The 23,006-nt window shown below is 31.1% G+C and overlaps 2 protein-coding genes and 1 pseudogene across 2 annotated transcripts; 1 reads left to right on the top strand and 2 right to left on the bottom strand.

The window, feature by feature from the left end:
* The first annotated feature begins 798 nt into the window (after positions 1-798).
* LOC107648523 (uncharacterized) lies at positions 799-1,365 on the top strand. The gene is made up of 2 exons (XM_016352352.3): positions 799-969; positions 1,049-1,365. Exons 1-2 carry the CDS (start codon positions 897-899, stop codon positions 1,264-1,266), a joined length of 291 nt encoding a protein of 96 aa, XP_016207838.1. The 5' UTR covers positions 799-896; the 3' UTR covers positions 1,267-1,365.
* A 692-nt stretch (positions 1,366-2,057) lies between these two features.
* Positions 2,058-6,100, bottom strand: LOC107647681 (transmembrane 9 superfamily member 8). Its single transcript, XM_088491605.1, has 7 exons — positions 5,798-6,100; positions 4,730-4,894; positions 4,540-4,649; positions 4,306-4,411; positions 4,110-4,222; positions 3,788-3,938; positions 2,058-3,577 (listed from the first exon to the last, which is right to left on the bottom strand). Exons 1-7 carry the CDS (start codon positions 5,903-5,905, stop codon positions 2,420-2,422), a joined length of 1,911 nt encoding a protein of 636 aa, XP_088347731.1. The 5' UTR covers positions 5,906-6,100; the 3' UTR covers positions 2,058-2,419.
* A 2,141-nt stretch (positions 6,101-8,241) lies between these two features.
* On the bottom strand, positions 8,242-22,983 carry LOC110263860 (uncharacterized; annotated as a pseudogene).
* Positions 22,984-23,006: the final 23 nt, after the last annotated feature.

Raw genomic sequence — 23,006 nt, 5'->3', positions numbered from 1 at the left:
TTTAGACGAAAAACTGTTATGTCTAATGGAATAAATATTGGAGATTGATCTGTATATTAATTTTTTTAAAAATTAAAATGTCTATTTTTAAAATTTTTGGAGATTGATCTGAGTAATTATTCTGTCGAAAAATAAACTGAAAACTGATTTATCTACCAGAATAAAACCTTAAAAATTAATTTAAATATTAATTTTTTTAAGACTAAAATATCCGCTTTTAAAATCCTTCTAAACCGATTTGGATAAGTACTCATTAATTAACACTGATTCAACTCATCATGACTTTAACAATTGTCCATTTTAGCCTAATTTCCACGTGAAGATATCATGCCTATGCTAAATTCAGATCTTTAAACAAATTAATCAAACTTTAGAGAAATCATCCTTAAAATCATGTTACCATAAATATATATATTTAAGTAAAAAAATTGTTCATAAAATAATAGAAAATTATTTTTAAATTTATTTAATTTTATATTATTTAATTATTATTTATTTTATTTTATATTCTTTAATTCCTATTAAAATAATTAAATAATATTAAATATATAAAATTATAAATATTAAATTAAATAACATCAATTTAAATTATTGTATTTGTAGTATTATTTATGTAAAAGATCTTTCAATTAAAAGGGAATTGTTTTTCATTCTTTTTCGTGAATCATCTCAACACCCGTACACCCAGTTCATTGCCGCGTAATGAGTACGTGTTGGTAAGGCAGTAAGGCACCCAACTAGCTTCAAACGTGGCAAACAAGCAAGCAACAACGTTTCTTTAGGAAAAGTTAGTGAGTGGCAACAATATCCACATTTCACAAACAAGGTGACAACAAACCATAGAGCTTGAAATCGATTAAGTGAAAACGAAAGAAAGAAAGAAATAGATAGTAGTGATGAGTGGAGAGGAAGATTGGAGGAAAACGGCAGACACACACAAGATGAGCTCAGAACAAGTGAAAGCAGCAGGTTCATATAATATATACTTTCTCATTATATCTTATTTCATGTGGTTTTATTGAAGATTTGTATCTTGTATGTGACTCAGGTGTTGAAGGATCAAAGGGAAAAGGTGGGAATGTTCTTCACCAAAGAAGATCACTACCTTTCAGTTTGAGCACAATGGCAGTGGCAGGATTACTCATAACGGGTGCTGTCAGTTACTTTGTTTTGTATGTCAAGAAGAAGCCAGAGGCCACAGCTACCGATGTCGCTAAGGTCAATGTTGGACTTGCAAAACCTGAGGACACACACCCAAAGAAATAGCTACCTATATATTTTTCTTTTTTTTCTTTTTCTTTTTTTTTCTTTTTTCGTGAATGTATGCTGAACTAGCTATACTAATCCGTTGCCATTTCTTGAAAATTTTCTTACCTTTTTTGGGTTTGTACGCAATCACGTTCTTCATAATCACACACACATGATAATACAAAGTCTTTTTTACAAGCCGCAAAAGAGTAATGGTCTTTCTTTGTTTAAGGCAAAATAATAGTTAAATGGAGAACGCTAGCATGCTTGCTTGGTATTCAAAGGTTGATGCTTGCATTGTTCTCGAAGAGGAGAGCTGACTTGGATCTGGCAGCTCCCAACATTGTAAAAGCTAAGGATGCTTGCTTGCACAGGTAGCAAGCATGTTAGAGAAGAACTTGATTAGTACACTTCTTTAACAAATTTCTTGATGCCACAAGGAAAATAATTGATCCTTTATTGGAGAAGAAATATTTTAGACTTCTCAAATGGTTAAAAGGTGGTTTGCGTGGTGTACGATGCACGATAGATCAGACTTTTAAAAATAACTCATCTCTTGGGAACAACTTTAAAACTTACAGCTTCTGCCTTCTAAGTAAACTCTTGTCATATTCTTGGTTAATCAATCGTCAAGGAAAAAAGATATTAAAACGGCCTTTGTCTGTCTTTTTTCCATTCTCCTGTCTCATGGTTCGATCGAGTAATAAATTGGACCTTTGAAAAAGTAAAAAAGTAATAATAATGAGGGGGTAAATAAGAAGTACGGTCTAAACAGGCAGCGGACGAAGCTGCACTGGAACGAACAACCCTGAAGCTAACGATATTTGACATTTATTACACTGCTAATATAACAATAAAACAATAACAAAAATAAAAATCAACTAAAATGGAGCCAATTTGAAATTCTTCTACGACAGTAACATAAAAAAAACCCTATAAATCTGTAATCAAACAAGGATCCTCCTACTTCGACAACTCAGCATCAGCAAGGAAAAAAGACATCGAAACAAAAGAATAACCGTGTCCTTCTCACAATGCAAAATTGTATAGAATAGGTTACATCTGATTCTGAATAATGATAGTACCTGAATCTCGAAATCCTTACATAAATCATCTTCATCCTTTGGGAAGAGTATATTAGATTTAATCCATGAGACTGACCACTGCATAACTAATCAATTTTGACTGAAGAGTAGATGAGCCTTGTGAACCAGAAGCATGCGTAAAATCCGATGGTACCAGTTACCACGAAAAAGGCATAAGATACTATAAGCATGTAGCCAAAGTATAGTACAGCAGATACGAACTTGGTGATTTCAAGCTTGGTGAAGAAGTAGAACGTTGCATAAAGGAAGAGGTAGAGTGCAGATGAGCCAGAGGTGAGGTATGAACGCCACCACCACAAGTAATCCTCACTGCACAACTGGAAGTAGCAAAGCACAATTGTTATTTCGGCACAAGTGACGATGAGGATGGCGAAGACCAAGAAGAGGAAACCAAAGATGTAGTAAAATTGGTTCAGCCAAATTGAGGTGAGGATGAAGAAAAGCTCAATGAAAACAGCTCCAAATGGGAGTATTCCTCCAATCAGAACTGAGAAGACCGGGTTCATGTACCATGCTTGCTCCGGGATCTGCCTTGGGATTTTGTTGGTCTTTACCGGGTTCTCAATTGCAGGCTTCTTGAATCCAACATAGCCACCCACAAAAACAAGTGGAACAGAGATTCCGAACCATAGAAAGATCAAAGCAAACATTGTTCCAAATGGCACAGCTCCAGATGATTTTTCTCCCCAAATGAGAGCATTTAACACAAAGAAAACAGCACAGACAGTTGCAGGGAACAAGGTTGCAGTCCTGAGGGAAATACTCTTCCACTCTGATCCTTTGAACATTTTGTACAAGCGAGAAGAAGCATAACCAGCAAAAATTCCCATGAATACCCAAAGCAACAGCATGGCTGTCATAAGCCCACCACGGTTAGAAGGAGAAAGGAATCCAAGGACGGCAAAGATCATGGTTACTAGTATCATAAAGAAAAATTGAACCCCTGTTCCAACGTAAACACACAGCAAATCTGAGTTGTTTGGTGGCCTAAAAACATCACCATGGACAAGCTTCCAGCCTGTCTCTTCTTGCGCTTCTTCTTGGGTCTCAAGCTCATTGTACTTTGAAATATCACGATAGAGTGTACGCAACATTATCATTGCCACCATTCCAGAGAGAAAGAGAACAATCATCAATGAATTCACAATTGAGAACCAGTGAATCTGGTCATCATTCATTAGCAAATAGGCATCCCATCTTGAAGCCCACTTCACATCACTCTCCTGTAGATAGATAAATGTCATAAAAAACAGATTCCAATCATTCCATAATGTAAGAGAAATGAAAGGCCAGTTATGATAAGACAAAAGAAAATCCATTAATAGAACAGGAATTTTATTTTATCTAATATCTACCATAAGTCATAAGCCAAATTGGCCATCAAGAAAGTGCCAAGGAGAAAATACAGTACCATTCTACAATCATGAACTCACCTCAAATTCAACATCAAATGTGAAGATAATTTCCTTGTTCTCTTCGACCTCTTGAGGAGTGTTGGAGTTGACAACTGTGTGCTTAGCATGAGGATCACAAGTTGTCAAACGTGTATTTTCACCCCAATTCCCATCATACTCATGTTTAACACTACATTTCAACATTCAGTTTCAGAAAATCAGTATGAGTATTGTATACATACAAACAAACAACAACAAAGCTTTATCCCCCTAGGTGGGGTCGACATGAGTGTTGTATACATATCACAAGAAAATAAATGAAATACATTTAATAGTGCAGAGCAACCGCAAAAATACTAACCTGAATGGCTTCACCTCAAAGCCCACAATTCTAGCAGATTCAGTTAGCAAATCTCTATGATACTTGACAGTAAATGCCAAATGGTTGTGAATAAAATACTTCTCTTCCTTGCTCTGTCCATTTTCAACAAAATAAGCACAAGAAAATATTTGGCATTCAAAACAACAAATATTGTTCTACAAAAAAATGAGCATACCCCACTATACTGCCCTTTGAGTCCAACATGGAAACCGAGCTGATAAACAGTAGAGTCCTGATCTGGACGTTTTATCGGAACCACCAAGGGAAGGTTATCTAGGATCCTGTACATAAAAGGTGTAGTCATTATAAATTACACAATACTGACATTAAATAATAATAGTCATATTTTTTCAAAAAAAAAAAAGGAAAACGAGGGAGGGGGGGGAGGGGGACTACAGGAATGGCATACATGTTCACCCGGTACTCATCATCAATCTTCTCTTTGAACTCTTTTGCACTCTGGGCATCAAGTTTCAGCTTACACACAATATTGCACATTTGTGGTTCACGCATTTTAAACTGTAAATAAATAAGAGTAAATTAGCTGGATCCATGACATAGTTAACATGTCACAAAATAACATGTTATAAGAATCTTACCACATACTGAGAATTTTCAATGCGATCACCTCGAAGCACTTCCCCAAGATTTTCAGCACTATCTAGAATTTTGCCTGGTTTACAATATGGAAGGGAATAATATGTGTAGGGAAGCTGGGTCTTCGTTGATGTTAATTTGTTTACTTTTACTTGTAATTGATCTCCCTGCACCAGCAAATATCAGAAGTCAATGAAGAGATATATTTAAATCTGAATTCTGAACATTCATTATTAACAGCAATTTGACATTCAGGGATTAATGGGTGAGAGAAAAATCTAAAAGTTAAAGGGAGAAGGCCAAAGCCAAATTAAAGAACCAATCACATGCACCCAACAAAGTATGCATTGCAAAATCCATGCAAAGCAACATTACAGGAGAAAACATACTTGAAGAAACAGAACTAAATCATTAGGCATGGAACGAAAAGTTTTAAACACATAGATTTTCAAATTACAGCTAAATTTGACTATTTCAAAAGATGCATATGCCATAAAAATGCTAAAAGCGGGTAAAATTCTTAGTGAGCTCACGAGACACTAAACAGTACAAGAAGCATAAATCAAATCAAATCTATTCTCGCCGTTAAATGACACAAGACAAGTAACTAAATCTGTTCCCTGCAAAGTTTCAATTTGTAACATCATAGTCAAATTACTCCTAAGAAAGAAGACGACAAAGCATCCACAATAACGTTCCCATATCTTCACATTCATATAATCACATTGCACGCCACCACATCAAACCACCCTAACAACTAGTCCAAATCAACGAATCGAGTTCAAATCCGAATCAACCGACAATGCTAAAACTTTCGCACCATCGACAACATACAACATAATGCGTCAGACGGGCTCCAACCATTGAAGCAGCTAGAGATTCCCGTAAACCGAACAGATCAAAAATGAAAACCACACAACCGACGAAAATGTCACAAAAAAATGCAAGCAACTACCTAAAACTAAATAGAATATATGAAGCTTATGGCAGATCCAAGATCTGAAAAGGCAGATCGGGGAAAAGCTCGAATGAAGAAAATGTAAACAAAGAGAGATTTGGTTTGTGGTTACCTTTTGGAAATCCTGAGGTGCGACGCCGGGAAGGTAGAATGAGAAGGCGCCATGGAAGAGGAGGAAGAAGAAGGATGCGGAGAACACAAGGGATCTCCGAAACGACATGTCGTTCGATATCGGAAGAAGAAAGAAAGAAGAGACGAGAAGAGAAGAGAGTTGGTTTGTGTGTGATATTATTAATAATGAGTAACGAGAATAGATCTACGACGAAGGGAGGGAGCTCGGTGTGAGTAATATAAAAGATTAGAGGGTGATGAAAGAAGGATGTGTTGTGACTTGTGAAATGAATCAGTGTAGAGCGGGACACAGTGAGACAGATACAAAGGTTATATTCGTCTTCCCATCTAATTCTGCCACGTCACTCACCTTTAATATTTTTTATTATTATTATTTTAAATAAATATATTTTTATTTTTATTGTATTAATTGTTATGAAAAAATATAACTGAAGAATTATATAAAACATTTTATACTAAATACATAAGGAAAATTAAAAAAAAAAAGTCAACTAAAAAAATTATATATAGAAAATGAGAATTTGACAATATTTTTTAATAGCATGCAAATATTTTTTGATGCCTGATAAATAATATACAAAATATAATATAATTTTAAGATATAGTATATTGATCTTTACTAATATTAAATAAAAATACTTAAAAAATATTAATTTATAAAATTATATATATATATATATATATATATATATATATTAGTTTTTAATATTAAAAGTTATTTTATAATGATACTACATTTTAAAGTTGTAAAGGGAGCATGTGGTAAATTATAATTATAATTACAGACTATTTTTACTAAAATTACAAGTGACACATTTTATTTTTTGTAAAATTTATAATTACATTACTCAGGTCAACGCATGTCGGAATATTAACTATTAAGCATCAATAAGAAAAGAAATACATGGTAATTCAATCAACCCAAAAAAATTATAATATAATTGATTATGTGGTTATAAACAACTATACCACAGGTAGAAGAATTCCCAAACATAAATCATTTTATTTCAAAATAAATTCTAACAATTTTGACATAATCAATTTTAAATCAAATAATCAATTAAACCAATTACACACATTAGTACCCATGTTCAAACTTTTACCAAAATGGAAAATGACCAACTGCTCCTCCACCCAAAAGGCCCAAATAAGCTAAACTAAACCACCGACAAATCTCCAGCTCACGGAGCTGTGTTCTTATTTTTATTCATTGCTAAAGGTGCATTTGGATAGGGTGTAACTAGTTGTAACTTGTAATCCAAATTAGCACATGCAATGCATGGAGATATCAAAGTAAAAAATTTAAATAAATACCCGTTGTTCATTAAAAAAAAAAAAGGATAAAAGTTGTGAATTCATTTATTTCTTCATATTAGTTAATTGTCAAAAAATTTGTCTAAATTATTGACAAATTATTATAATAGGATACAAGTAGATTTAGAATTTTTCCTAGTTATTCAACAATATCATTTTACTATATTCTTTGTATATTACAATTTCTTAATATTCAACATAACCCAGTTACATTAATGCTGGATTTGTTAGCATTAAAATAGATAGAAAATTAGAAACTTAAAAAACTATCACGTTTTGTGGTCAATAAGTTTATTTTTCAAATTTTACATTTAGAGTGTGCTTAGATTGAGTACTTTTAAATTTCAATATATTTCAAATATTAAAAATTTTAAATATTATAATCAAATTTCCTTCAATTTCAAAATATTTTGTTTGGTTGAAGTAATTATATTAATTGTATTTTTGAATTGCTTTTTTTGAAAAAGAAAGTTAGATTGTATTTATTCATAAAATATTTAGTTGACTTTATCATTTATTAGTTTTAAATATTAGTTAATGCATATAAATGCTGAAATGAGATAGAGAAAAGGAAAAATTGAAAAAGGTGAAAATTAAAATTTATATTTGTTTTTTAATCCGAAATCCTTTTGATTAAATATGTGAACACAATATTTTGTCTTTGAGAATTTTAATTATTCTAAAACCTATTTTTGTTGGATCGTTGTTTGGGCCGAGAAAATTTAGCCTGAATGTGGGTTTTTTTTTAAATACATCATCTAAACACATTTTTAGCCTAGTATTCTAACTTTGAATATATTTTTCTGACTAAAACTCCAAAGTGGTCCTGATATTGGGCGAGTTACTCATACTTGTCCTAGACTTTCGAGTTACCTATACTTGTCCTAAACTTTCAAAATTTTCTAACAGCATCCCTGACATTCAGCTCTGGAACCTATAGTTGTCCTGCAACCCTTTCCGGCGCCAAGTCAGCAAATGGAGGGATGATCTGGCACCTCCAATGCCACGCTGGAGCCAGCAACGGCTAGCTGATGTGGCAAATCTGAATTTTGTACCCAATCTGGTCCCTGATCCCATTAAAACCCTAAAAGCTAAGAATCGTTATTATAACTAGTATCTCTTCTTCTCTCCTTCAGGGACCATTTGGTAATAAGCTATTTCCCTTGGTTGTGGCACATTTGGTGGCTGTCTGGCAGGGAGTTGACGATCATAAATTTTCAACAGTGTTACCGGGAGGTTTTGAACATCCTGCTTGCAGACATCGCAGATCCTGTTGCCCTTAATACTAAACCAATTTACTACACAGTCTTAATGAGCAAGTGCAAGATCACCTTTACAACTGCATTCCATCTTAAGAGTATTCTCTCCTTTCCCGAGATCTGCCAAACAAATCCTACAAACTGCTTCTTCCTCTGGAATATCTGCTGTAGCATCCTCAATAGCTAGAAAGGGGAGAGTTAATAAGCAATTGACATGGAAGGGCTATAAAAGGCTATAGTCTGAAATACCTAGGAATCCTAACTTAAAGACAATCTGCAATTGACAAACTTGATGATTGAAAATAGAAATGAATAAGTTAACTTCAATGTAAAGTTTATTTAATTTGCTAGCTTTTAATTTCGAGAGTTAGTCAGCAATTGACATGGAAGGGCTATAAAAGGCTATAGTCTCTAAGATTGTCTATGAGAGACGCACTAAAGATTATATCACCTAGAAGCCACCAAATTTCTTTCATCTATAATGTCTATTAAACGATGCAAAGCGTTAACAATATCATGTTATATATGGTTAAGTGCCAAATATTTAATAGTTCTTGAAAGTTAGAACTCATAACTGAATATTTCAGATTGTGATTCTTGATCAAGAAATGTAAAATGGGAACCTACAAGAAATTATGTGCTCTACGTATATTTCAAGCAATTACTAATCTCCATGACTGAAGAATCACCAGTTGAAGTTCCATCAACAGTTGCAAGATGCCGCCTGGCTGAAATGATACGAATCAAGACCCTAGACTGAGTGCACCTTAATTTGCTGGCTTTGGCATCAACTGGAACCGAAAGTGATCGAGTTATATGCTGCTTGACAACCATTGTCTATACAAGAATGGAAATATTCATCAATGCAGCATAGTTTAAAATCATATACCAGTTTAACATACAAAATGTAAAAAATTTTAGCAAGCGTTGTATGAAAACAGTTGCCTTGATTGAAGAAAAGAGACATACATTTAAATCAGAAGCACATCCCAGATGTCTGCCATATACACTTTCTTGACCCAAAGATGCGATTGGAGTAACCGGTAATGAGTGGGCAACCTTTGACAATGGAGAGAATGAACCTTGACCATTAAGAGAGAGGGTCCTTGAAGTAGGTGGATGTGGAAGGACCATCCGTCTTTGCGAAAGAAGATAATGCGGCATCTAATGACCATGGGGGTATTTGCAGAGAGGGGAGTGCAGGCCGTCTGGAGTGAGGAATCAAGGAAGCCTTGTCACCTTTTTCATTTGCATTTGCAGCACATGTCTACAGTAAGTAACACAATGCAATGCTACATCAAACAATTGCAAACTGACAAAAGCAGCGGCAGCTTATAGTTTTTAGTATTGAGTGATTACAGTTTTAGAGGAAACTGAAATTTAGCCAAGTTACATTCATATTATGGTAGCAGCAGCTAGCAATCAGGAAACAGAGAAATGGCAGATCGAAATGGAAGGCATGTGATCTGTATGTGTTATTACCTGGAGCTGGAGGCGATGAAGAGGATGATCTGAGAAGGAATCAGCAACAGCAGTTTGAAGCTCAGGCGATGAAGAGGATGATCTTAGCTTTTAGGGTTTTAATGGGACCAGGGACCAGATTGGGTACAAAATTCAGATTTGCCACATCAGCTAGCCGTTGCTGGCTCCAGCGTGGCATTGGAGGTGCCAGATCATCCCTCCGTTTGCTGACTTGGCGCCGGAAAGGGTTGCAGGGCAACTATGGGTCCCGGAGCTGAATGTTAGGGATGTTGTTAGGGAATTTTGAAAGTCAAGGACAAGTATGGGTAACTCGCCCAATCTCAGGGACCACTTTGGGGTTTTAGTCATATTTTTCTTATTTTTTACTGTATTCTTTTATTCGATAATCTACAAACTAATTTGTCATGAATTGAAGTTTTATTTATGATTTATTGTTGGCTAATATATTATTGCATGTATAAGACGATATTTAAATCTCTCACACTTACTTAAACAAACTAGAAAACTAACCATTAAACCAAGCCAAATTAACTTTCAAATAAATTATTTATCTAATCAAACATTTATTTGCATCCTTTTTTTTTTTTTGGGTGTCCATGCTTCTTCAATTCTTCTTTCTGAATTCATTGAACTGAAATGAAATTAAACATGTTACAAGAGTAATAAAAACCCTAAATATAGGAGGGATTAGAGAAGCATATAACGATAGAATTGTAAAAGAAAAAGTAAAAAAATACTATCACGATAAAAATTCTTTCTATTTTCTCTTTATACATTTTTTTCTCCATTGTTCCATCGATTTTGGTTGAACGAGGGGTAATTTTATCCATGGCGGACACTCCAGAGCCCATGATCCACGTTATCCTTCATGGCAAGAGCAGCATCAACTGCAAATAAGTGTAAAGAAAGTTGAAAAGGAGAGTGAAGGCAAGAAGTATTCAAGAGATATGTCTTTAATAATCCCAAGAGAGGAGAATTGAATGGTGGAAAATTTGGGAGAACAGAACAATGATGTGCAACAAAATAAGTCTTTTATTTTGACAGTAAAAGGTGGGAAGAAATAATTATCTCATGATTATCTGAAGATAATTATCTCAAATATAGACATAATTTTTTACTCTATAAAAAAATAATCACTCATGATTATCTGAAGTCATTCTTAAAGAATAACTAAATTTTATCTATAATTTTATAAATATCCTAACATTCATGTATCTTTTCCAATCCAATTTTACTTTAAATCTATTAAAATTTAGTAACTTAAGCGTCAAAATTTATTGCAAGTACTCCTACCATCATTTAGACGATAACATAAAAAAAATTTCTATTTCGATGAACAAGTAAAACTCTCAACTAAGGTGTTTGAACTCCATATCCAAATTTAAAGTCTAATCCGATTCTAGGTAACACTTTAAAACACCAATAATTTTAGGATTTCATGAAAAATTAATAAAAGGACTTATTTGACTCGCATTTATATTATTCAGATACTAAATTATTTATTGAATCGTTTCATAAATCCATTTGATTCACACATAATTTTTATATTAGAATTTTTAAAGTGAGAAAGTTGATAAAATGATAAAATGAGAAGTTAATTACTCTTAAATTAAAATAATAAAATACATATTTTGTGACTTATGTGATGGCCATATTTTGTGATGGCTAAAGCTGACTATAATTGACTAACTAATAAAATTAGGACACATGAATGAAAAAAATAATTAATATATGATTAGCTTTAAAAGAAACACAGTAAGCCAAAAAATATTACTACAATGGTAAAATAATAATTACAGGTCTAGAATCATTTTTTTAATGAATTGGACCTTGAATAAAATGGACAATAAAAAAAAAAAAGAAAGAAATTAGAGTGGAATATTCCAAAAATATGTATCAAAATAAAAAAAATAGTAATTGGACATCCGGTAAATTAAATGGTTATAATGTGGTATAAAAAAAGGAGTTTATGCAAAATAAAATAGTAAGCATTGTATCCACTGTACAACACAAAAATAAAAGTAAAATATTGTAATACCTAATGCTTAAGGTTCCATCCTAAACAATAATAAAAAACCGCTACTAATAATATGGGATTATTTAAGTTAAGAGGCTATGTATTTGCGACTAATGGTATCAGAATTAATATTTATGGTGTAGTCAAAAGAATTTAAATTAAAAGGTTTGAGTATTTAGAGATTAGGAATTATAATAAACTAAATTTAAAAGTTATTAAATTAAGAATTTAAAATTTAAAATTTAAAAAGTATATATATAATCACTAACGTTTTCATATCTAAATTATTTAATTTTATTAGTAATAAAGTTAATTTGTCTTATTTTTGTATTTTACTCTCAAGATTTTATGTATTAAATGATTTGGGAGAGAATAACAATCAATAATATATATGTGAATGAGTGAATACTCAATTTGGTTTTGATCATTTTTTGTAATGGATCATGAGGTCTTAAACAAAAAATATTGCTTTTAGTATTTAATATTTAATTTCGTGAGACTCGTTAGTCCCTCTATTAATGATCTCTTTTCAAAATATACTTATATGACAAATAAAAATAATTTAAAAATTACTAATGTTTCTTAGTTTTATACAGTAAAATTAACTAATGTATTTAAAAAAGGTAATAGAAAAATAAAATAAAACTAAACGGCTTCGATAATTATCTTTAAAAGACAACGAGATTTTTACTAAAAAAGAATTTGTTAATTCTAATTAGTTTTTAATGGATTAATTGACAGTTTAATATGTCATGTAGGTTTATTCTATTAATACAAATAAAAAATATTAACAAAAAAATTAATCTCTCATAAAAATAAATATTAAAAATAAAAAAAAAAATTTATTGAATACTTCGTTATCTTTCCAATTAATCAGGAATTGTTTAGAATTTTTTCTCTATATATATATATCGAGAGAAAGCTCCTTTTTTTTTTTTTTCTAGAAAAGTTAGTTTTAAAGCTATATTATAAAGTTTTTGTTTTTGTTTTTTTAAAGGTAAAATGTAGTTAACACATTAAATTTGGAGACGGTTGAACTTAAAAGATTTGTGTTTGCAACCAATGGTATTAAAATTAGTGTTTACGCTGCTGTAGGTATTGATATTTAAATTGAAAGATTTAATTATTTAAAAATATTACCGATTATAATAAATTAAATAGGATAAAGTATATTTTTTGTTTCTAAAATTTGACAAAAGTTTAAAAAATATCTTTAAGATTTATTTTGTTTTAATTTCATTCCAAAAATTTTCGATTTGTATCAAATATACCTATGATAACTAATTTTTCAAAAAATTTAAAACCGATTTAACAACAATTTCATAAGAACAACCCCTCAACACAAGCAAATCAAGCATAATTTTTATGCATTATTGTTAGATTGGTCTTAATTTTTTTAAAAATTCAGCCGTCGAGTGTATATTTGATGCAAATAAAAAACTTTTGGGATAAAATTAAAACAAAATAAAATTTAGAGATATTTTTAAAATTTTTGCCAAACTTTAAGTACAAAATATATACTTTACTCAACTAAATATAAGGGTCATTAAGTTAAAGGTTTATAGGGTAGGATTGATTATTTAGGATCTAGAGTAGTATATATAATTCATAATATTTTTTAGGGTAAAAAATCCATATAAGCCAGGCTGAGAAACATATTACTCAAATCAGTCAAAATGAAAATTTGTTCAGCATTCAACCAAATATCACTTTAATGTAATTCGAATCAATATAATTCGAATTACAATTGCAAGTAATTCGAATCAACTAGCTTCGAATTAAGAGCATAAAAATTTGCATGTAATTCGAATCAAGTTCTCTCGAATTATAATAGCATAATTCGAATCAAATCGATTCGAATTAGTAGGGGAAAACGAGTTAAACATAATTCGATATATGTCGATTCGAATTAGTAAGAAAAATAAATCAAACCTTAAAGTCTTTTTCTTATAGTTGCTAACATGGATAGCCCAACGCTGTGTCCCTGTTCCATATACTGATATACCTTCCATTAGTTTGAATAGTAAAACTTATTTTGAACAAAATAATAATAATAATAATAATAATAATAATAATAATAATAATAATAATAATAATAATAATGACGAGATTTTTTTAAAATATTAATGAGCTATCAATTTGAATTCCATACAATACATTTTTGTCCAATTTTAATAGCTCATAAATATTTTTTAATAAATTTTTTTAATAATTTTATTTAAACTATACTACAAAAATATTTTATTCTATGCAAAACAATTTTAAAAAATGGCTTAAAAAATGTTAGGAGTACTATAAAATTTGTAATGTTCTAATGACTTAGGTACTCAAATTTTAAATAAAGTACTCTACATAGTCATTAATAATTTAGAAATTAAAAAAAAATATTTTATTCCATACAAAACAATTAAAAATATATTTCATTTATTTTTCTACACATATTTTCTATCATTATGTTGCCATTGGAATCCTTATATATTTCTAATTTCTCAACCTAACCTTCACAAATTCTAACACAATCTTCATATAATTTTACTTGAGATATGTGTCTCATTTTTTGTGATTTGTATAAGTGAGTCAATATATATAAATGGATAATAAACGTATCAATACAAGTTTTATTATTGACTAATGATAACTCTATTTATATTAATATAGAGAGTAAATCAAATAAATATTTAAATTATTGGTCTCTAAAATTTGAAAAAAAAAATATTATTCTTCGTTATAAATATGTTTATTATATTTTTTTTAATTTTTAAAAGCTATTTTACCCAACACACTTTTAGTACTTGTGCTTATTAAAAAATATTTATGAGCTATTAAAAATGGACAAAAGTGTATTGTATAGAATTCAAATTGATAACTCATTAATATTTTAAAAAAATCTTCGTTGTTATTATTATTATTATTATTATTATTATTATTATTATTATTATTATTATTATTATTATTCTTATTATTATTATTATTATTATTATTATTATTATGTTTAAAATAAGTTTTACTATTCAAACTAATGGAAGGTATATCAGTATATGGGACAGGGACACAGCGTTGGGCTATCCATGTTAGCAACTATAAGAAAAAGACTTTATGGTTTGGTTTATTTTTCTTACTAATTCGAATCGACATATATCTAATTATGTTTAACTCGTTTTTCCCTACTAAGATTCGAATTATGCTACTGTAATTCGAGAGAACTTTATTCGAATTACATGCAAATTTCTATGCTCTTAATTCGAAGCTAGTTGATTCGAATTACTTGCAATTATAGTTCGAATTATATTGATTCGAATTACATTAAAGTAATCTTTGGTTGAATGCTAAAAAAATTTTCATTTTGGCTGATTTGGGTAATATGTCTCAGTCTGCTTATTTGGATTTTTTACCCTATTTTTTATATCTAAATTATTTAATTTTTTAAATAATAAAATCAATTTATCCTTTTAAATAATTTTTACGTCTAACAATATATGAAGATTTCTCTCACATGTAATTTAATTCCGTTATTAATCTCTAAAATAAAACAATCAGTTCTATAATATATTAAAGTAGATATAACTTTTTTATCATTTAAAAATTTTGTTAGTTATAACAATCTTTTTCTTTTATTTTAATTGTTTTCATAGCATATATGAAATGTAAGTAATATATTGTAGATAAAGAAATAAAGGAGTCATCTTATGATTAGCATTTACAATAGTTGATTTAATTATATAAATTAGGGTTCACTAATTAAAAAAGAGGGTTTATATTTAACTACAAAGATTAAAATTTATTTTGGTCAAACAAAAAAAATGGTTGCAAATAAAGGATATGTCATATGTAGTTCTTCTATTTATTAATTAAGTAATTTATAATTAATTGAATATTATTTGTAATAATATTAGTTTATAATTTTCAATTTCTCTCACATAAAATTTAATTTCGTTACCTTTCTAGTGTTTAGTACAAAATTCTTTGATTTCAAGTTACAACAATTATTTTCTTACGCTTTTTATGGTTCTTAAACCATCTATGAAATGTAAGTAATGTATCATAGATTAAAAAAAAAATAAAATTATTCTATAGTTAGCATTTATGGTAATTAACTTAAGTATTTAAATTTTAAAATTCACCAACTCAGTGAGAGTTTACTCTTTTTTTTAAAAAAAATGTTAAAGACTTACAATTGTATAAATTTAAATATAGATTTTCACACTTCACCATTTAAGATTTCGTTTACAAATATTAACAATAGTAGCAACTTTCTTCATTTTAATTTATATTTTTACTTTATTATTGATACAGATGATAACAATTATTGTTTACGATAGAATCCTGAGCATTAAGCATTATAATATGAACTTTGTTAGAAAGACAACAAAAAACTTTAACAATATATACTATGGGTTAATTATTTAGCCCAATAAAAACAAATAGTAAAAACTACTTCACATATTACTCTAAATTCAAAAAATTTTATTCAATTATTTTACATCAAATTTTAAATTTTAAAATTTTCAATTTTAAATTTTAAATGTTAACAATATGAGCCTAAAGCCCCAACAGGACCGTCACCTCCCGAAATTTTCATACTGGATACAATGCTGACTACTTTATTTTGCATCATCCCTTTTTTTTCTTAACCAGTTCTAACTATTTAATTCACTGGGGTCCAATTACTATTTCCTTTCACTTTGACACATTTTTTGGAAAATACCATTATAATTTCATTTTTTTTGTTTATTGTCCATTTCATTCAAGGCCCAATCCATCAAAAACTAGTCTAGGACCTGTAATTACCATTCTATCATTGTGGTAATATTCCTTCAGTTACCGTTTTTTTTTTTTAAACGAGTAAAGTATCGTTTTTGTCCCCAACCTTTGAGGTAAGTTTTAAAGTTGTCCCTAACGTTTTAATCGTCCTATTTAAGTCCCTAACGTTTCAAAATTGACTCAATGTTGTCATGCCGTTAGAGATCCGTTAACAGAATTGACGGCGGGACAAAATTGAAACGATTTTGAAATGTTAGAGACTTAAATAGGACGAAAACATTAGGGACAAAAACAATATATAAAAATAAATTTTAATTTAATTTTATCTTTTAATAATATTAATTTTTTACTGTACATAGTATTCAATTATTTACATCTAAATAAATTACACTTAATCACATTACTTTCATTTTAAATAAATTTATTTTTTTATAATTTTAAAGAATTTTGATACATTAGAGACAAAAGCTATAATTTATATTTTATTGTATATATATTATTTTTTCTTTTCTGCAAGTTCATATACTAGTCATTCTACAAACATTTCATGATAACTAAAAATATTTAAGAGTAAAATTATAAAAAAATTAATTTATTTAAAATAAAAATAATATGATTAAGTGTAATTTACTTAAATGTGATTAAAAAATAATTGAATACTATGTATAGTAAAAAATTGATATTATTGAAGGATAAAATTAAAATTTATTTCTATGTATCATTTTTTTCCCCAACGTTTTCGTCCTATTTAAGTCCCTAACATTTTAAAATCGTCTCAATTTTGTCCCGCCGTCAATTATGTTAACGGATCCCTAACGGCAAGACAACATTGAGTCAATTTTAAAACGTTAAGAATTTAAATAGGAAGATTGAAACGTTAGGAATAATTTTAGAATTTACCTCAAATATTGAGGACAAAAACAATACTTTCCTCTTTTGAAATTAATCATACAATAACTAATTTTACCATCCATATGTCTTAATTTTATCGGCCAGTCAACTATAGTTAGTCTTAACCTATTAACCACCACAAAATATGATCACCACATAACTTATGTATATATTTTGTAAAAGTTATAAAATTAATAGTAATTAGTCTCTCACTTTATTATTTTATTAATTTTTTTATTTTAGAAGATTTAATTTAATTTTTTTTAATTATCAAATTTAACATTAGCCTTATTTATACTCCTTACCAGAATTATTTTGAAATATGGTAATCTAACTTATGTGTATCATTAATTGATTATTTTACTATAGAAAAAATTTAAATAGGTAACTAGGCCATTATGACAGTTTCTAGTTTTTACAATGTGTAATGATGTTCTTCATATATAATTATTTATATGACCTTGCACATTGCCATAATCATCATGGATGGGGCTGTCCTCACCGTATCAAACAAGGTAAAAAAAAATATAAATATAAATAAATAAAAAATATAATAATATAAAATTAAATAGGACAATTTACTTAAATAAAATAAATGAACTAAATATTTACTCAAATGCAACAATTAAAAACGGATTACTTATTTGCCTTATTTTTATTCTATGTAAATCGTGAAATTTCTTTCACTTTTTACAAAAACATGTAAACTGTGGTATCTCTTCTACAGTTTATGAAAAATGTAGAAAATACATATCTTTCCATGGTTTATGAATAGTAAGGATGCATACATAATCCGTTTTACCCCTTTTACGGTTTATGAGGATTAAAAACTTTATATATACTCAGTAAAATCAATTGTATAAAAGAGTATCATTTTTATAATGACAAGTGAGGAAGAGAGTTTTTTAGTGCCAATGCATTAGTCTGGAAAAATTTATAGAAGCAAGAGATATGATGTGAAGTTCACTAACATAGAATCCTTCCGTATATTTATCAGTTCATCGAATACGTTATCACATCTAAAGAATAGCATGTTGCAGAAGCTTGAAGTATTTGGGAGCAAGTGGGTGAATTCTCTCCCAACACTATAAATACACCGCTGCAACATGTGAAAGAAAAAATTATTTCGACATTAATCAAATTTTTAAAATATATGGTTCATTGACAAAAAATTAATTCGACACGTATCAAATTTTTAAAAAATACGGTTCATTAACGAAAAAATTGGTTCATTATCGAAAAAATTAATTCGATACTAATAAAAATTTAATGTACAAATCACTACACTATAAATTATTTACGAATTACACAAAACACACATAACATTTTAACACATAAATTAACAAAAAAAAAAAAATTAACTCCTTACTATTAATGAAATTTTAGCATATAAAAAACTAACCTCTTGGTTGATGTTGCCAGCCACGTGAGCAACGCCATTCAATCGTATATGTGATCTTGGTTTTTCATGATCCCACCACGTCAGAGTCTCGATGCCCCCGAACTCTCTCCCAAATGCTCTCACCTCCAATAACTCTAACACTCAACAATATAATCTATCATTCGGTCTCGCAGATTATATATATATATAGCTCTTCATAAACCGTGAAAGGGGTACCACAGTTTGTGCTCACATTTTTTTCTTTATAAACTGTGGAAGGGATACCACATTTTATGCACACAAATTTCTTTTTGTAAATCGTGAAAGGATACTCGCACACATTTTTTCTTTCATAAACTATAGAAGGGGTACTACGGTTTACATATTTTTATAAGAACTGGGAGGGATTCCACAGTTTACATAGAATAAAAAATAAGACAACTAAGTAATCAGTTTTCAATTGTTATATTTGGGTAAATATTTGATCCATTTGTTTTATTTAGGTGAATTGTCACATAAAATATGTGGTATATTACATTTATGATGGAAAAAATTTATACAATTATTCAATTAAATTTATAAATTTAAATAAATTTTCAAATAAATAATTTAAAAATTAATTATTTTCATTAATATAATAATATACAATTAAATAACAATATAAAACTATTTTTATATTATTAGTATATAAAAATTAAATTCTACTTATAAAACTTCTTTTAATTTATTTTTTTATCTCAAGTAATCTTGTCAAATGTGATCTTTTATTATATAATATTTTATAATATCAATTTGAGAAAAAATGAGAGAATTCATTACTAATTAACTATTTTGAAACATTTATATATATGTGTATATTTGATTATGGACATTATAATAGAAGTGATGAAAAAGCTCACTACAAGCGTGCACAAATCATGTTAATCTTTAAGATCTTAAAACCTTTAAGAGAATATACTAGCTAGCCAGTTGCATTATTGTAACGAAACAACATCTATCCATATATATCTCAATCAAAACTTAACCTACAATTATAAAATTAAGAGAAAAGGACAAATAGGTCCCTGACCTTTTGTCCCGCAGATATTTTTGTCCTTGACCATTGAAAAATACTTTTAAATCTCTGACCTTCACAAAACTTGGACAGATCAGTCCCTCCGTCCAAATGCCTCCGTCAGGAACTGATCCGTCCAAATGCCTTCGTCAGGGACTGATCCGTCCAAGTTTTGTGAAGGTCAGAGACTTAAAAGTATTTTTCAATGGTCAAGGACGAAAATGTCTGCGGGACAAAAGGTCAGGGACTTATTTGTCATTTTCTCTAAAATTAAAATCTAAAAGATAAAGTCAAAGGATGAGCAAGAACCACATTAGGGTTTAGGCATAAAAGAAGCCACATGGTCCCCAATGGCAAGTTTTGCCAGGAGACAAGTCACCTCACACTCCAACCATTTTAAAAAACTTGGGACCCTCTTCCATCAAACTCTTAATAATTATTATAATTATTAATTATTAATATTGCGATAGATGGGCTATTTATGCCCACGCCTAATCTCACCCATGATTCCACCTTATAGGCTTATACACACATGCGCATATGATTATTGATTAGACAAAAAAGTTGTTGTGACATCCCTTTTAATTAAAAGTTTAGCCAAGACATACATATATTAAAGTTAGGGATAAGTACTTTTTTCGTCCCCAAGGTCTGGGGTCAAAATTGATTTCGTCCCTAGCCTTTTTTTTTGTTAAAATCATCCTCAACGTTTTAAAACGCTTTAAAATCGTCCTTTTCTATTTTTTTGGACCAAATTACCCTTAACTATTAATAAAAATTAAAAAAAAAACTCCACCCTCACCCCCCATCAGATCTCTTCGTTTCTCTCCTCCCCCCCCACACAATTTTCCTTTCCTCCTACACCCACCCCCCACCTCACTCCATCACCCCCAACCCGCAGCCGCCCCGTGTCCAGCCCTCCGCCGCCGCCCCCGCGTCCAGCTCCACGCCGCCGCCCCGCGTCCAGCCCCACGCCGCCCCGCGTCCAGCCCCACGCCGCCCCCCCGCGTCCAGCCCCACGCCGCCGCCCCGCGTCCAGCCCCACGCCGCCGCCCCTGCGTCCAGCCCCACGCCGCCCCGAGTCCAGCCCCTCGTCGCCGCCCCGCGTCCAGCCCGCTGTCGCCCCTGCGTCCAGCCCCCCACCGCCCCTGTTTTTCTGTTTTTGCTTTCTGCCTTCTGCTGCCTCTTATTCTTTTCTTCTTCTTCTGTGGTTTTTGATGAAATTTGTTATGGTTGATGAAATTTGTTGTTGTTGATGAAATCTGTTGATGATGATGATGATGATGACCGAGTGGGGTGAGGGGTGGGAGGGGGAGTTACGGTGAGGGGGGTGAGGGGGTACGGTGAGGGTGGGGGTGAGGTGAGAGGGAGGCAGTGAGGGGTGGGGGGTGAGGTGAGGGGGGGTTACGGTGAGGGTGGGGGATGAGGTGAGGGGGTGAGGGGGAGGCAGTGAAGGGTGGGGGGTGAGGGGAGGCGGTGAGGAGTGGAGGGTGAGGGGTGAGGGGTGAGGTGAGGGGGGGGTTACGGTGAGGGTGGGGGATGAGGTGAGGGGGAGGCAGTGAGGGGTGGGGGGTGAGGTGAGGCGGTGAGGAGTGGAGGGTGAGGGGTGAGGGGGTGGGGGGTGGGGGTTACCGGAAGGGTGAGGGAGTGGTGTTTGTGTTTGTGGTGGTGGTGGTGGTGGTGGTGGTGGTGGTGAAGAGGAGAATGATGATGATGAGGGTAATTTGGTCCAAAAAAATAGAAAAGGACGATTTTAAAGCGTTTTTAAACGTTGAGGATGATTTTAACAAAAAAAAAAGGCTAGGGACGAAATCGATTTTGACCCCAGACCTTGGGGACGAAAAAAGTACTTATCCCTTAAAGTTATTAATTGAAAAATGTTTTATAGAAAATATATAAAATTTAAGTTGTTAATATATTTATTATTATTAAAAGTTTTAAATTTTTAGTATTTAGGGTTTTATTTTAATATTAAAATAAAAAATTTAAAACTTTTATTAATAATAATTTTAATATATAATATTAAAATATACTGGCTCATTTTTTTTATTAATTAATTTGAATTAAGCTTTTAACTTAGCTTTTGGACATAATTAACTACAAGTTGTCGTGTCATTATACATTTATGCTACCTATATTAACGCCACTTTTGGACTTGCTGATACCAATTATGATTTAGAAAAGAGAAAGAGAAATGGCACCCTTCCTAGCTTATTATGCACCCAGAGAACTTTATAAGGATAATAATATAATATGAGATACCATATTGGATGAGCACGAGATGGCATAGTATATATATCAGCATTCACCAAACTTATGATTAGAGGATTTTGTGGACCCATGTGAACGCCACTTATGCCATGATCCCTCACCAAAGATATACGTGTCTTGATTAAGCAAATACATTTTGTCTTACAAATAAAACAACAAAGATAATAAATTAGAGAGTATATACCCATTTTGGTCCTCAAAGAATTTTAGACTGGACACTTTAGTCTTCAACTAAAATTAATTACTCGATTGGTCCTTAACAATTGATTTCGTCAATCACTTAGATCCTTTACTCCGTTAACTCTAACGGAGGACAAAATATTCCCTAACAACTCTAACAAAGGACAAAATGGTCACAGATCTCTTCTGTTCGGAAACGACACTGTTCTCTCTCAATTTTCATCATATCTCGTATAACACTAGCAGTCTAACACTGTAACTTCAAACTACACAATGCACGCTCTATAAATTTAATGTTCACAAGAAAAAAAATCCTCAACTTATTCTTAACCAATTCATACTCAGGAAATTAATGCCTATGTCTCTCAACTAGTTATCGTCTTCGATAGATTGCATGAATCTAGACAGCAAGTCTGATTTGTTAAGACCTGTCGTCGTCGTTGCCATCTCCCTCCTTCTCTGCCCTATCATCTCCATGACCACATTGTCCACCACTCCGATCGCTTCCTTCAGCTTCTTCTCCGAACCAATGTTCAGTAATCGCTTCAGTTTCCATATGAGCAGCAACGGCGACGTTGC

The sequence above is a fragment of the Arachis ipaensis genome, chromosome B6, assembly GCF_059453495.1.
Source record: "Arachis ipaensis isolate K30076 ecotype BB chromosome B6, ASM5945349v1, whole genome shotgun sequence".
NCBI classification, from domain to species: domain Eukaryota; kingdom Viridiplantae; phylum Streptophyta; class Magnoliopsida; order Fabales; family Fabaceae; genus Arachis; species Arachis ipaensis.
The sequence above is the reverse complement of the archived record's forward strand: the minus strand, read 5'-3'. Positions and strand labels throughout refer to the sequence as shown.